Source organism: Ochotona princeps, chromosome 9 (genome assembly GCF_030435755.1).
Source record: "Ochotona princeps isolate mOchPri1 chromosome 9, mOchPri1.hap1, whole genome shotgun sequence".
Lineage (NCBI taxonomy): Eukaryota > Metazoa > Chordata > Mammalia > Lagomorpha > Ochotonidae > Ochotona > Ochotona princeps.
In genome coordinates this window covers 37,695,891-37,709,436 of record NC_080840.1, presented here as the reverse complement: position 1 = coordinate 37,709,436, position 13,546 = coordinate 37,695,891, and the positions used below count along the sequence as shown (strand labels likewise).

At 43.7% G+C, this 13,546-nt stretch overlaps 1 protein-coding gene across 1 annotated transcript in view; it reads left to right on the top strand.

Annotated features, from left to right (window-relative positions):
• PRKDC (protein kinase, DNA-activated, catalytic subunit) overlaps positions 1–13,546 on the top strand; it is a 147,547-nt gene that overhangs the window by 78,564 nt on the left and 55,437 nt on the right. The window contains exons 45-52 of the mRNA XM_058668618.1: positions 267–339; positions 2,112–2,260; positions 2,842–2,979; positions 3,208–3,327; positions 6,026–6,169; positions 7,364–7,515; positions 8,129–8,260; positions 9,320–9,431. Of these exons, the coding sequence (XP_058524601.1) occupies positions 267–339; positions 2,112–2,260; positions 2,842–2,979; positions 3,208–3,327; positions 6,026–6,169; positions 7,364–7,515; positions 8,129–8,260; positions 9,320–9,431 (1,020 nt within the window). The remainder of the gene's footprint in view (positions 1–266; positions 340–2,111; positions 2,261–2,841; positions 2,980–3,207; positions 3,328–6,025; positions 6,170–7,363; positions 7,516–8,128; positions 8,261–9,319; positions 9,432–13,546) is intronic.

Below are 13,546 nucleotides of genomic sequence, written 5' to 3'. Positions count from 1 at the left end.
CTATGATATATTGTAGCCACATAGCTAAGAAAACTGAGCATTGGAGGTGGTGATCAAGATGAGTGGCTGTAAAAACTCACCACGCAGCTCTGAGCTGGGCTGTTGTCAGAGTATTGGAGGAGCACTCACTGAAAGATGTAATTTTACGGATGTAACAATGTGAAATTTGGTCATTTTGATTTTTTTTGCAGATTGTACTAAAATAGAAAAAAAATGTGACCATGTTTTCTAAACATTTTATGTTGTGTATTTGTTTTGTCTGATAGGTTCCTATGGAAAGAAAGAAAAAATACATTGAAATTAGGAAAGAAGCGAGAGAAGCTGCAAATGGGGATTCAGGTGAGTGTTTCCAAAATGAGGAGATTACCAGCTAGACTTAACTGTGTAAAAAGTTGCTAGCATAGCCAGATCAGACTCATGCATTTCAGAACAAAATGAACTTTTAGTGCAAGATTAGCTTGGTGTTTCTTTGATCACACATAGATCAGACTGTTGAGGTACAGCCAGAAATCTGCATTACAATTCAAGTCCTACCCTACCATTTTCCACTCATTTCCAGACTACTCTGGCCTCTGACCTGCTCACTACCCTCTGTGGCTCACCTGCCTACCCACTCTTGCAGTAGCAATAACTGTTGCTGTGCCTGGTGGGTGCCAGGCTTGTTTTGGCCCCAGGGTGTTTGCACTTGCTGTCCACTTTCATAGTCTTGCCCCCAGATGCCAGCCATGCCTCAGGACGTTGTCTGTGGTGTCAGCAACTGAAGGAGGCTCATGCTGGCCTTCCTGTTTCTAATGAGCCTTCCATCCCTCCACATGCTCCTTATTGCAGTGTTTGCACTTTGCAGATTTTATCACCATTTATTGATGTAAGGATCACATTTGAACCTGTTTTCTAAATCCCTTGCATGATCTGGGTTAGTTGTTTTTCAGTAATGTTTCTTTTCATATTTATCCGAGGCTTAATGGACCAAGTGTACAATGTCAGATTTTTTTTAATGTATTTTTATTTGAAAGGAAGGTTTACAGAGTGAGAAAGAGAGATACAGGGAGGTCTTCCATCTGGTTCACTCCCCAGATGGCTGCCACAGCTGGGACTGTGCCAGTCAAAACCAGGACCTAGAGATTCTTCCAGATCTCCCACATGGTTGTAGGAGCCCAAGGACTAGTTCTCTGCTGCTTCTTTCCCAAAGTATAAGCAAGGAACTAGACAAGAAGTGGGGCAGCCAGGTATTGAACCAGAGCTCATATAGAATGCCAGCACTGCAGGCAGATACTTAACCTACTGCAACATGCCACTAGCTCCACAACATTAGGATTTCAATACAACGAAATTGTTAAAAATTGGATCCAGTTTGGAGCCCGTATGAGGCATAGTGGGTTAAGTCAATATTTTCTTTTTTGTTGTTACCATATATTACTTTTTAATTAGATTTTTGTTTTATAGTGTTATCATTGGGACACTTCAAAATGCTCAAACTCCGTAGGCATTTGTGTAAAACGTACCATTGAAAGAAACAGCTTCAGAAAAATTCCTATCCTGTGTGTGGTGTGGAGTTGGAAAATATTACCATTGAAAACTCTTAGTCCCTTCTGGGGAACACTTTCCCAAAACTTCTGCCTTTTTTTTAATTGTTACTGTTCTTTAAGCAAAACCTTTAAAACTGTAAGATTTACAGTCAGTACTTTGTTCCTAAAGTTAGAAGTGTGCCTATATTCATGTAAGTCGATACTTTCGATGCCAGCATCCCATGCCAGAGTTCTGATGTGAGTCCCAGCTTTGCTGCTTTGGATCTAACTCCTTGCTAATGTAACTGGGAAGGCAGTGCAAGACTTGGACCCTTACCATCCATGTGGGAAACCAGGATGGAGTTCTTGACTCCTGGCTTTGCATTGGCCCAGCCCTGACTGCTGCAGGCATGTGGGGAGTGAACCTGTGGATGGAAGACTATCTGTTTTCCTGTCTCTCTCTGTCACTCTGTTTTTTAAAAAAACATTTAATTGATAATGAAAGTTTTAGTTAAAAATGTCCTTTAATTTTAATATCATTTGGGCTTAAAAACTTCATTTCTATCTGCTTGTGTTGAATACATGTGTTTTCTTCTTATATTTCAGATGGCCCTCATTACATGTCTTCCTTGTCGTATTTGGCAGACAGTAGCCTGAGTGAAGAAATGAGTCAATTTGATTTTTCAACTGGGGTTCAGAGCTATTCATACAGCTCCCAAGACCCTAAATCTACCATTGGTCATTTTCGGAGACAGGTGATCCCATGACACAAATTAAAAGAAGTTTGAAAAGTAGGATGGTAGGCAGGTGATGTCAAAGGATGTTTTGTCGTTATTGGCGGAAGCCAGTTCTTTGCCTACCAGAAGTCCTGGGACAAAGGCATGGGATGGGGAGTTTTCCTAATACCCAAGCCTGGGCCTTTCATCCTGTAGATTCTACAGTCAGATGACAGTAGTGTGGGAAGGGAGTAAGGGAGCCGGAGGCTGCAGAGATGTCCTGACCTTATATGAATGGTCCCCAAGATTGACCATGCAGATGGGTTAAGAGTAAGCATGGACACAGCTGACCTGAGCTGTGACCCCAGGGATGAGACTCCACAGACAGGTTCAAGGGTCAGCATGGCAGAGATGTTCTTACCTGGGATGCAGCCTTGGGGAATGACTGGGCAGATAGGATCTAGGACCAGTATGGGAGTAAGGAAGACATACGGCCCTGTTTATTTTTCAGTTATTTAATAGCAGCACATGCTGAGTATTTTTGATATTATTGTCAACTTATCGTTATGGACTAACATTTCAATGGTGAACTCAGTCTCTGGACTTGGCCTGTTTCTTAGGAGCATCCAGACTCCAAGGTCCAGGGTGATGTCCTGGAGTTAGAGATGGATGAGCTCGGGCAGCATGAGTGCATGGCACCGTTGGCTGCCCTGCTGAAGCATATACAGAGAAAGCTGGCCCTGCCCCAGGAAGAAGAGGTACGTGTCCCACTAATTCCAGTATCTCGGTTAATGCTATTCACTTTTGTCTTACTCAAAAATTAACCTCTACTATTAGATGTAAACCAAATTGCATGTCAAATAAACACAATTTTTTTTTCCTTTCTGCTCTTTGTATTTTAGTTTGACATAGTTTTCTTATGGTTAGCAAGTGTGAGGTTATTTTTTCCTGTGATTTTTAAGGTAATTTTGAATGTTTGATTTCAGGGTTTAGTGTCAAAAGATCTTCCTCTTTGGATGAAATTTCTCCATGACAAACTAGGAAACCCATCAGTGCTGTTGAATGTGCGTCTCTTCTTAGCCAAGCTTGTTATTAATACAGAAGAGGTGAGTTACTTTGTCATTGTTTTGAACAGTTCTTTGCAATTCTTTGTATCTACTTTAAAAACCACAGCCAAGGAAGATATAAAGAGACAGAATAGGACATTGTTGTTTACTGAATAGACAGTCATATTTATGTACTTATGTAGCCTAACATTCTTCTCTCATTTGTTTGGTTTTTTTTTTTTTTTTTGGAGATTTGTTTATTTTTGTTTGAAAGTCAGAGGGAAGAAGGGAAGAACAGAGAGGAGAGATATCAATCTTCTATCTATTGATTCAGTTTCTAATGGCTACAATGACCAGTGTTGGACCAGACTGAAGCTAGGAGCTTCAGCAGGGTTTCTCATGTAGGGGGCAGGGCCAAGCACTTGTGCCATTTTCCATTGGCTTTCCCAGGCCATCAGCAAGGAGCTGAATCTAAAGCTGGGACACAAACCATTGCCCACATGATATGCCATCATTGAAGGTAGTGGCTTTACCTACCATACCACAATGCCAACACTCTCAGTTTCTTTTAAAACAAATATGTTAACCTCTGTTGAGTTAGATGTTGTCCAACTGCATGTTATGACTCAAAATCGTCTTCCTGTATAAGAGTAATAAATGGGAAATACTTCTGTTAGCTCCATATGATAAAGGACTCCCTTGTGGAGTCATTGTTTGGCATACCCCAGATGAGCCATCTTCAACAGTGAGAGTTAGATGGATCTCACAGCAGGCCCTTGAGATAAGCTTGGGGACTAGGAGAGAGTTTGCATTCTGCAAAGGACACATTTGACCCAAGGAAAAACAGCTGTGTGAGATTCATTGTGTGTCTGTTCCAATTGCCTGAACCACATGGGTGAGGGCTGGGTTTGAGCAAGATAGTAATGCACCTGTGTGCTGGGACCAGGCCAGAGGGAGCCTTGCAAAGTGTCTCTCATTGGTATTGATAGGGAGCCCCTGAAGAGTAGGGGTGATGGGAACCACAGAAGGTCCTTTGGGCACTCTGCAGCATGAGGAGCCTAAAGCCATGGCCAGCAGGAGAGAGACCCTGGAACCGTTGGCTAGGGACTGCTCTCCTGAGGGTCTCACATGATTTCTGGCTCCAGGGGTGGCTGTCTGAGGGAACTGCACACTGGAGGACTGAAGTAGTGGTTCTTAATGTTGAATGTCTGAGAGCCAGGGTCACAGGGTTGGTTCACTCTCAGGGCTGAAAGGGAGACACTGTTCTAGGCCTCTCCCACTCCTGGTGGGCTTAGGCATCCTGGGGCAAGTAGGTGTATTTTCCCTGAGTCATCACATCTGTCTGTGTCCATCTGTGTCCTGATTTCCTCTTAGGATACCAGTCATATTGGATGAGTGCCCACCCTGAAGCCTCACTCAGCCTGTTTCCAAATACAGTTACATTCTAACAATTAGAAACTCAGTAGCTTTTTGAGGGATGCAGTCCATCCCATAGTACTTGGATTATATGTGATCCTGTAAGTCTATCTTGTTGACTGCCAAAAGGAGCTAGGGACTTTTGTTTGTTTACACTGAAATAGCTTACCTGCTAGTTCCGTTTTCCCTGAACTTTAAAAAATACCCTCATATGTAATATGTATTATTAAATTGTTAAATAAAATACATGTATTATCATATATTTATTTATATTTGAAAGACAGAGAGAGGAGAGACAGAGAAAGATTTTCTTCTGCTTGCTTACTCCCCAAATTGACCACAAAAGCTAGAGCTGGGCTGGACCAAAGCCAGAAGCCAGGAGTTTCTTCTGGCTCTCCCACATGAATGCAGGGGCCCAAGAACCTGGACCATCTTCTACCACTCTGCTAGGCATATTAGCAGGGAGCTGGAGAAGGAAGTGGAGCATCCAGGATGTGAACTGGCACCCATATAGTGAGGTCAGCACCACAGGAGGATATTTAACCTACTATGCCATGGTGCCAGCCCCTAATTGTTGGAATTTATATTTACTTTTAATATGGTTCAAGTTGTAACATAAAATTGTTTATTTTATAAAGAATCATGCAAATAACCATTTTTTTAAGAAATATTTTTGAAAGTTAAAGTTACAGAGAGGAAGAGGCAGAGAGATTTTCCATCCTCTGTTAACTTCCTAGATAGCCACAATGGCCAGTGCTGAGTAAGGCTTAAGGCAGGGATCCAGACATAAAATCTGTCTTTTGCTGCTTTTCCCAGACCATTAGAAGAGAACTAAATTGAAAGTGGGGCATCTTGGGCCTGGCACGATAGCCTAGTGGCTATAAGTTGTCACCTTAAACGCACCTGGATCCCACATGGGTGCCAGTTCATATCCCGGCCACTCCACTTCCCTTCCAGCTCCCTGCCTGTGGACTGGGAAAGCAATAGAGGACGGCCCAAGGCCTTGGAACACTGCAACCATGTGGGACCCCCAGAGAAGCTCCTGGCTCCTGACTTTGGATTGGCTCAGCTCCAGCGATTGTGGTCACTTGGGGAGTGAACCAGCAAATGGAAGATCTTTCAATCTCTCTCTAAATCTGACTTTCAAATAAAAACAAATGAATTTAGAAAAGATAGAAAGAAAGTGGAGCATTGTGTTCAGATGGGATGCCAGGGTTTATCTACTATGCCACAACACTGGCTCCAATAATGTAGAATTTTAGCTGATGCAGGATACATTTCTGTATTAACATGTTGACTATGGAATGATTCAGTGATGTTTGCTTTTCCCATTCTTGTGCAGGTCTTTCGCCCTTATGCAAAGCACTGGCTTAGCCCCTTGCTACAGCTGGCTGTTTCTGAAAACAACGGAGGAGAAGGCATTCATTACATGGTGGTTGAGATAGTGGCTACGGTGCTGTCCTGGACAGGTTTGGCTAGTCCTGTGGTGAGCATTAATGCATTTTTTTTTCTTTTTAAATATTTATTTTATTTTCATATACTGAGAGGAGGAGAGATAGAGAGGAAGTGGAGCTGCCGGGATTAGAACCAGCGGCCATATGGGATCAAGGCGAGGACCTTAGCCACTAGGCCACGCTGCCGAGCCCCCATTAATGCATTTTTTAAAAAAGATTTATTTATTTTCATTAGAAAGGCAGATCTATGGAGAGGAGAGACAGAGAGAAAGATCTTACATGTACTGTTCACTCCCCAAATGGACGTAACTACAGAAACTGTGCTGATGTGAAACAAGGAGCTTCTTCTGGGTGTTCCATGTGGGAGCAGACTCCCAAGGACTTGGGCTGTTCTCCACTGCTTTCTTGGGCCACAAATCAGGAGCTAGTTTGGAAGTAGAGCAGCCAGGATGTAAACTGACACCCAAATGTGATGCTGGTGCTTGGAGGTTGAGGATTAGCCAGTTGAGCCATTGTGCTGGCCTCTAATGCAAATTTTCTATAGTGATGTCTTGGACTCCTTTGCCGTAAACCTACAGACATGTAACAAATGGTTCCCATTCTGCTTAATGGAATTGAGTCACCTGTAGGTGTGACATTGCTACTGTGCTCTTACACTAAATGACCTCACACTTCCTTGTTCAGTTTTCTTTACTTCTGCTGTTTATAATTCCTCCGACCTGGCTAGGCTCTGAGGGAGAATGTGTGGATGGGTCCATTTTACATTCTTCGCTTATCAGTGTCCTTCAAAGATCAGCACAAACATGGGGTCATCTCACCGAGGAGCCTGTAGCAGAAAGTTCCCTAAGGACCCTGAGTGGAGGCGAGGGCTCTGAGTCAGGATGGGGAGTTTTCCCCACTGGCCCCCACAAGGAGGTCTCAGCATAGGCACCTGAAGAAGACCCGTATCCTGGGGTTCTGGAGATGCTGTAGTGATCCAGCCCGAGCCTGGAACCACAGCTCCCTGTGGCCTGCAGTGCCGTCTCTGCTGCAGAGGCAGCATCCCTCAGGCCTGCAGGAAAACAAGAGTCTTTGCCTTTGCCTTTGGTGTGAAAATTCACACCAAGGTTTTTAGCTCCTAGCTGTGAGAAACCAGATTTCTGTTAGACATGGTCTTCTGAGTAAAAAATGCTTTTCTGGAGTGGAATGCTGCAAGTTGTTAATATAAGCTTTTTGTATCTTTTCAGGGGACTCCTAAAGATGAAATACTGGCAAATCGACTGCTTCACTTCCTAATGAAACATGCTTTTTATCCAAAAAGAGCTGTTTTTCGGCACAACCTTGAAATCATAAAAACCCTTGTTGAATGCTGGAAGGATTGTTTATCCATCCCTTACAGGTACTCAGTTTCTACACTGTATGGTGTATAGACATTTAGGTTAATACATAGCATGCTGCAAATGATAATTGCAATGAAATGTAATTGCATGCAGTCATAGGCTGAGGAATTTGAAATAGAGTCCACTTATAAGGCAGTTCTATTTCTGCTGATGAAGCTGAGGCCTCCCGAGCTTGACACGAGAGGCATCTGTGCGTGGTCACTGGGGGCTGCTCTTGTGGATTCCTCAGCTCAGTCTAACTTAGCCCCATGATAGGTAGGTGGGGTTGTGACCTGCCCTCTCCCCGCCCTTTTCACAACCCAAAGGGAGCCCATTGGCCTTGTGTTTGAGTTCTTTGAGCATAGCCTGAGACAAGTTAAAGCTTTCAAAGTGTTGCTCCCAACTAAGGCAAAGTTAACTAGGTAATTAGAAAAAAAAAAAAAAGAATAAAAAATAGCCTGTATTGCAAAGGTAGAATCACCTGTCTTCAGAGCATCAAGAAGGAGGTGGTATTGCAGGGAAAAGAAAAATGATTTCTTACCTTGAAAATCACTGCATGATATTCTGTTTGTCATCCTGCATCTCATTGTATTCTGTGACCATCTGTGTGTTTGCCCCATGCTTATGTTTTAGGATAATATTTGAAAGGTTTTCCAGTAAAGATCCCAATTCTAAAGACAACTCAGTAGGGATTCAGTTACTAGGTATTGTGATGGCCAACAACCTGCCGCCCTACGACCCCCAGTGTGGAGTCGACAGTGTCACGTATGTATATTCTGTTTTTTGTTCTGATTGTCTTTTAGGCTAAAGTCTGCCTGGATTAGATTGACAGACTATGGGGTGTGGTGTAATTGTGATACATTTAAGGAACATTTCTCATGTCAAAAATATTTATACCTAAATTTAGAAAGTTGGATTAGAGGTCAACTGAGAGAAGGAATCTAGAATGAATGTAGGGTGTGCATTTGTAAAGTGAGTGTGGTGTCCTTCTGTAGGCGTTGGCAGGTCCCAGGTATTGCGTGTTTGTTTGTATTGTGAGCAACATTTTCCCAGGAGAGGAGCAGTGCTGAGCCTCAACTGTAACATGCACACCCCTGGGCGCTGTCCACCAGCCCCTGGACTCACATGCCTGCCCTCTGCTCTGTCCCTCCTACAGGATAGGGAAGGGCCCAGTGTGTGATAGTTTCGGAACATCGTCAGAGGGCCTCCCTCGGATTTGTATGTTCCAGTTCATGTCACCCTCCTCTCTGCCCTCATTCCAGCCTCCCCTCCTCCTCTGCAGAGCTTGACATTCTGCTTGGTCCTTTGCTTGGTCATGCCCAGTATCCATCCCATCAGTGCAGGTGCTCTTTGCAGCCAGGGCCCTGGAGTCTGAGACAGCCGGAGGCTCAGCACAGGCCTGGACAGTTGCGTTTGTGCCTGCTGATTTCCTTTCAGAGTTGCTGCGGGGCTCACAGTTAAGATGTTGTTGCTTACAGTCTCCTGATGGAGCCATCATTTTATTGTGTTGGTCCTCTCCCATGAGGTGACTTTTGAAAGGGAGCCGGCACCTCATCATCCGGAATTGTAGCTCTTTCCCTCAACACAGGTTGTGTGGTTTCTGACCTGGGCTTATTTCCAAAAGCATCATTTCCATGTGATTGGATGGTAGGCCTCTCTGGGGCCCCCATGGTTTTGATGTCATAGCGTAAATACCTATTTATTTGTGTATTCACATGAGTGATATGCATCATGTCTTACACTGTTTTGTTCTCAGTGTATTGTGTTATTAGGTCAGACAGCATAGTGGGCTAATTTACACGTTGTTCTCTGTATTTCTTGTAGGTACTTTCAAGCTTTAGTCAATAATATGTCTTTTGTAAAATATAAAGAGGTGTATGCAGCAGCGGCAGAAGTTCTGGGCCTCATTCTTCGATACGTTGCTGAGAGAAAAGATGTGAGTGTGTGATTTTCAGTGGACATTTTTGATGTGTTGCTGAGATGTGTTTTCTGTGTGCTGTTAGGAACAGATTGGGCACCTGCATATATTCTTTGATGCAATTTCCTACAGTGCATCGGATACAGCACTCAGATTTTCTTAAACAGGGACATAATATTTTTTTTTTAAACTGATGAAGTTGAAGAACATTAGAAGCCTTGGTATCAGGGTGAGAGTGTTTAACCAGCCCCTCTGCCTGTGAGCTTGGTCTCAGCCTGTCGTTTTGGAACCCATCATCCTCTAGAGAACTCTTTTGGTCTGATTGGGTTGTCTTGGTCAAATCCTTCCAGTGGTGGTTAACATTAATAAGGATGTTGATGAGGAGTGGCACCCCTCTGGCCCACCTCAGATGCTGTTCCCTGCCTACTCTATTTTTTTCTTGAAGATTTATTTTTTTTTTAAATTTGAAAGCCAAAATTACAGAGAGAAGGAAGGAGAGGGAGAACAAGAGGGAAAGAGATTTCCTGTCCATTAGTTCAATATTCAAATGGGTGCAATGGCTATAATTGAGCTCAATCCAAAGCCAGGAACCAGGAGCTTCTTCCAGTTATCCCACGTGGGTGCAGGATCCCAAGACTTTGAGCTGTACTCTAGTGCTTTCCCAGGCCACAAGTAGGGAGCTGGATCAGAAGTGGAGTAGCTGGTACCTAAACCAGTACTCATATGGGATGCTGGCACTGCAGGTGGGGAATTAGCATGCTACACCATGGTGCTGAGTCTGCCCTGTGCATTCTGGCAGGTTGTGAGAAGAGCTTTAGGATCACGTGCAGATCCAATACTAAACTGCTAAATGAAGTTGCTTGTTCTAGCTGTGTGTGTTACCAGCTCCCTGCTGGTAACCCCTCATTATAACTCAGGTGAAAATAGGCAGAGTGATACCTCCTGTGCATGCAGCACCCCTCTCTCAGGTTTGCAAGTGTCCCTGTGGTCACTGGATGTGATGATGTGGCAAGTTGACGTGCAGGTTCTCAGTCTGTTCAGAAGGGCATGGGTAGTTGGTCACCCCTTCCAAGACTGTCTGGCCTGTGTCCCTGCTTTCCTGACAGCATCTTCTTCTTGACCCCAAGCCACCTCCAAGAGCTCTTCTGTGGGTTGTTTCTTTTTTTTTTTTTCTGCCTTTCCCCCATCACATAGCTTCTGACTTTAAAAACTGCCACACTGGGGCCAGCACAATGGCTCAGTTGGCTAACCCTCTGCCTGCAACTGCCAGCTTCCCGTGTAGGCACCAGGTTTTGTCCCAGCTTCTCCGTTTCCCATCCAGCTTCCTGCCTATGGCCTGGGAAAGCAACAGAGGATGTCCCAAAGCCTTGGGACCCTGCACCTGTGTGAGAGCTCTCCTGGTGCTTGGCTTTGGACAGCTCAGCTCTGGCCACTGTAACCATTTGGGGAAAGGATCAGCAGATTGAAGATGTTACTCTTTTTCTCCTTCTCTCTGTAGATCTGTCTTTCCAATGAAGATGAATAATAAATCTTAAAACAAAAATAAAAACAAAAATGCCGCTTTGATGTTTGAGTCCTGGTTGTGTCTGCAGGCCCAAGACTGTCGGGAAAGAGAAGTTAGGGGGTGGCCATGGTCACTGTGAGGCAGGAGGACGACAAGGACCTAATACGGCAACTTGGACCCTTGCCCATTTCTGTAATTATAGACTGGTTTGGGTTTAAAAGAAAACTAAATGATACATGGGCCTGGTGCTATAACCTGGTGGCTAAAGTCCACCTTACATGCACCAGGATCACATATGGATGCTAGTTCATGTCCAGGCTGCTCCACTTCCCATCCAACTCCCTACCTGTAGCCTAGGAAAGTAGCAGAGGATGGTCCAAAGTGTTGGGAGCCTGCACCCATGTGAAAGACCCTGAAGAAGCTTCTGACTCCTCGCTTCAGCTTGGCTCAGCTCCGGCTGTTGTGGCCACTTGGGGAGTGAATCAATGAATGGAACATCTTCCTCTCTGTCTCTCCTTCTGCCTTACAAATCTGCCTTCGCAATGAAAATAAATAAATCTTTAAAATATGTTAAATGATACAAAGCAAAAGGTCATCTTGGGAAGGTCACACAGTTTATTTTAGGATTAAGTGCTTTTTTTGTGAGTTAAAATTTTTAAAGCTCAGAATGACATGTCATTTTGACAGCCTGTTATACTGGGCTTATCCTGGGTAATATGCTTCACTTTTTTTTTTTATTAATTACATTGCATTATGTGACACAGTTTTATAGGCACTGGGATTCTCCCCCCTCCCCAAACCCTTCCCCTCATGGTGTAATTCTCCACCTTGTTGCATAACCATAGTTCAAGTTCACTTGAGATTTTTTTTCTTTTTTTCTTATTTATTATTATTATTTTTTATTACAAAGTCAGATATACAGAGAGGAGGAGAGACAGAGAGGAAGATCTTCCATCCAATGATTCACTCCCCATGTGACTGCAACGGCTGGTACTGCGCCAATCCGAAGCCAGGAACCAGGAACCTCTTCTGGGTCTCCCACGCGGGTGCAGGGTCCCAAAGCTTTGGGCCGTCCTCGACTGCTTTCCCAGACCACAAGCAGGGAGCTGAATGGGAAGTGGAGCTGATGGGATTAGAACCGGCGCCCATATGGGATCCTGGCGCATTCAAGGCGAGGACTTTAGCTGCTAGGCCACATGGCCGGTCCAGTTGAGATTCTTTCATTGCAAGCATATACCAAGCATAGAGTCCAGCATCTTATTGTCCAGATAAGTTCAACGGCTTGTTGGGGAGACCTTCTCTGGTCTGAAGGTAGAGCCGGCAGAGTATCATCCCATTCAATTAAAAGCCCCAACATAACATCAGCAACAATTTATAACGTTATGGAGTTAATTGACATAGTATTGAGTAACCAATATGTTAAAAAAAAAAGTAATTTCTTAACCGCATCCTGTGACTACTTCATTGACATTTCAATTTTAGTTTATATACAGCCGGGTTCTATACATCTTAAAATGGCTATAGATTTACTCCTCACTGGGGTATTGAGGATTTCTCTGCCCACCCCTCCTAAAACTGTTCTGCACCTGAGCTGTTGACATATGTCTTGTTAGAGTTATAAGCCAGTCTAGACTACCCAAAGAAAAGCCAGGTTCAGCAAAATTATGCTTCAACGCTATGAAATGCTAAATATTATAATGAAAATAGACACAAGACAGCTGAACAATAATCTGTGCTTCACTTTCACCACCAGATGGAGCAGGCTTCAACAGAACCCCAAATATAATCTGCTGTAAAACTTTCAACTTGGTAATAGTATGAGGATGGGAGCCAGCGTTGTGGCACAGTGAGTTAAGCTGCTACTTGGCATGGACATCGTGTATCAGATTGACGGTTTGAGTTCCAGTAGCTCTACTTCTGATCCAGCTTCCTACTGGGAAGGCAGTAGGTGGTGACTCTGCTACCCACTTGGGATACCCAGATGGAGTTCCTGCCCCCTTGGCTCCAATCTGACCCAGACCTGGCTGTTGTAGTCATTTGAGGAGTGAGCCAGTAGGTGGAAGCTCTCTTGTTTCTGCATTACTCTGCAACTCAAGATAACAAATAACTTTATTTTAAAGGAATGCTCCAGAGTGATTAAAAATGTATGTGAAAAATAAAATTAAAAGCGACTTTCATTTTGGTGTAAACATTTTTTAAATTCATGCTCATTTTTTCTTTCTTTTTAAAAAGATTTTTTTAATTGAAGTCAGATTTACAGAGAGAAGGAGAGACAGAAAGATCCTGCATCCACTGACTGCAAGTGGCCACAATAGCCAGAGCTGAGCCCATCTGAAACCAGAAACCAGCAGCTTATTCTTGGTCTCCCACCTGGGTGAAGTGTGCCAAGACTTTGGGCTGTCTTCAGTTACTTTCCCATGCCGCAAGCAGGGAGTTGTATGGGAAGTATAGCAGCCAGGACAGGAACTGGCACCCATATGGGATCCCAGTGCATGCAAGGCAAGGATTTTAGCTGATAGGCTACCATGCCTGTCCCTTTGTTTTTTTTAATATGTATTTTTATGAACTTGTTGAAGGCTCCCATATACACAGATTTCAAATTTTTAAGTTAAAATTTTCTGTGAATATT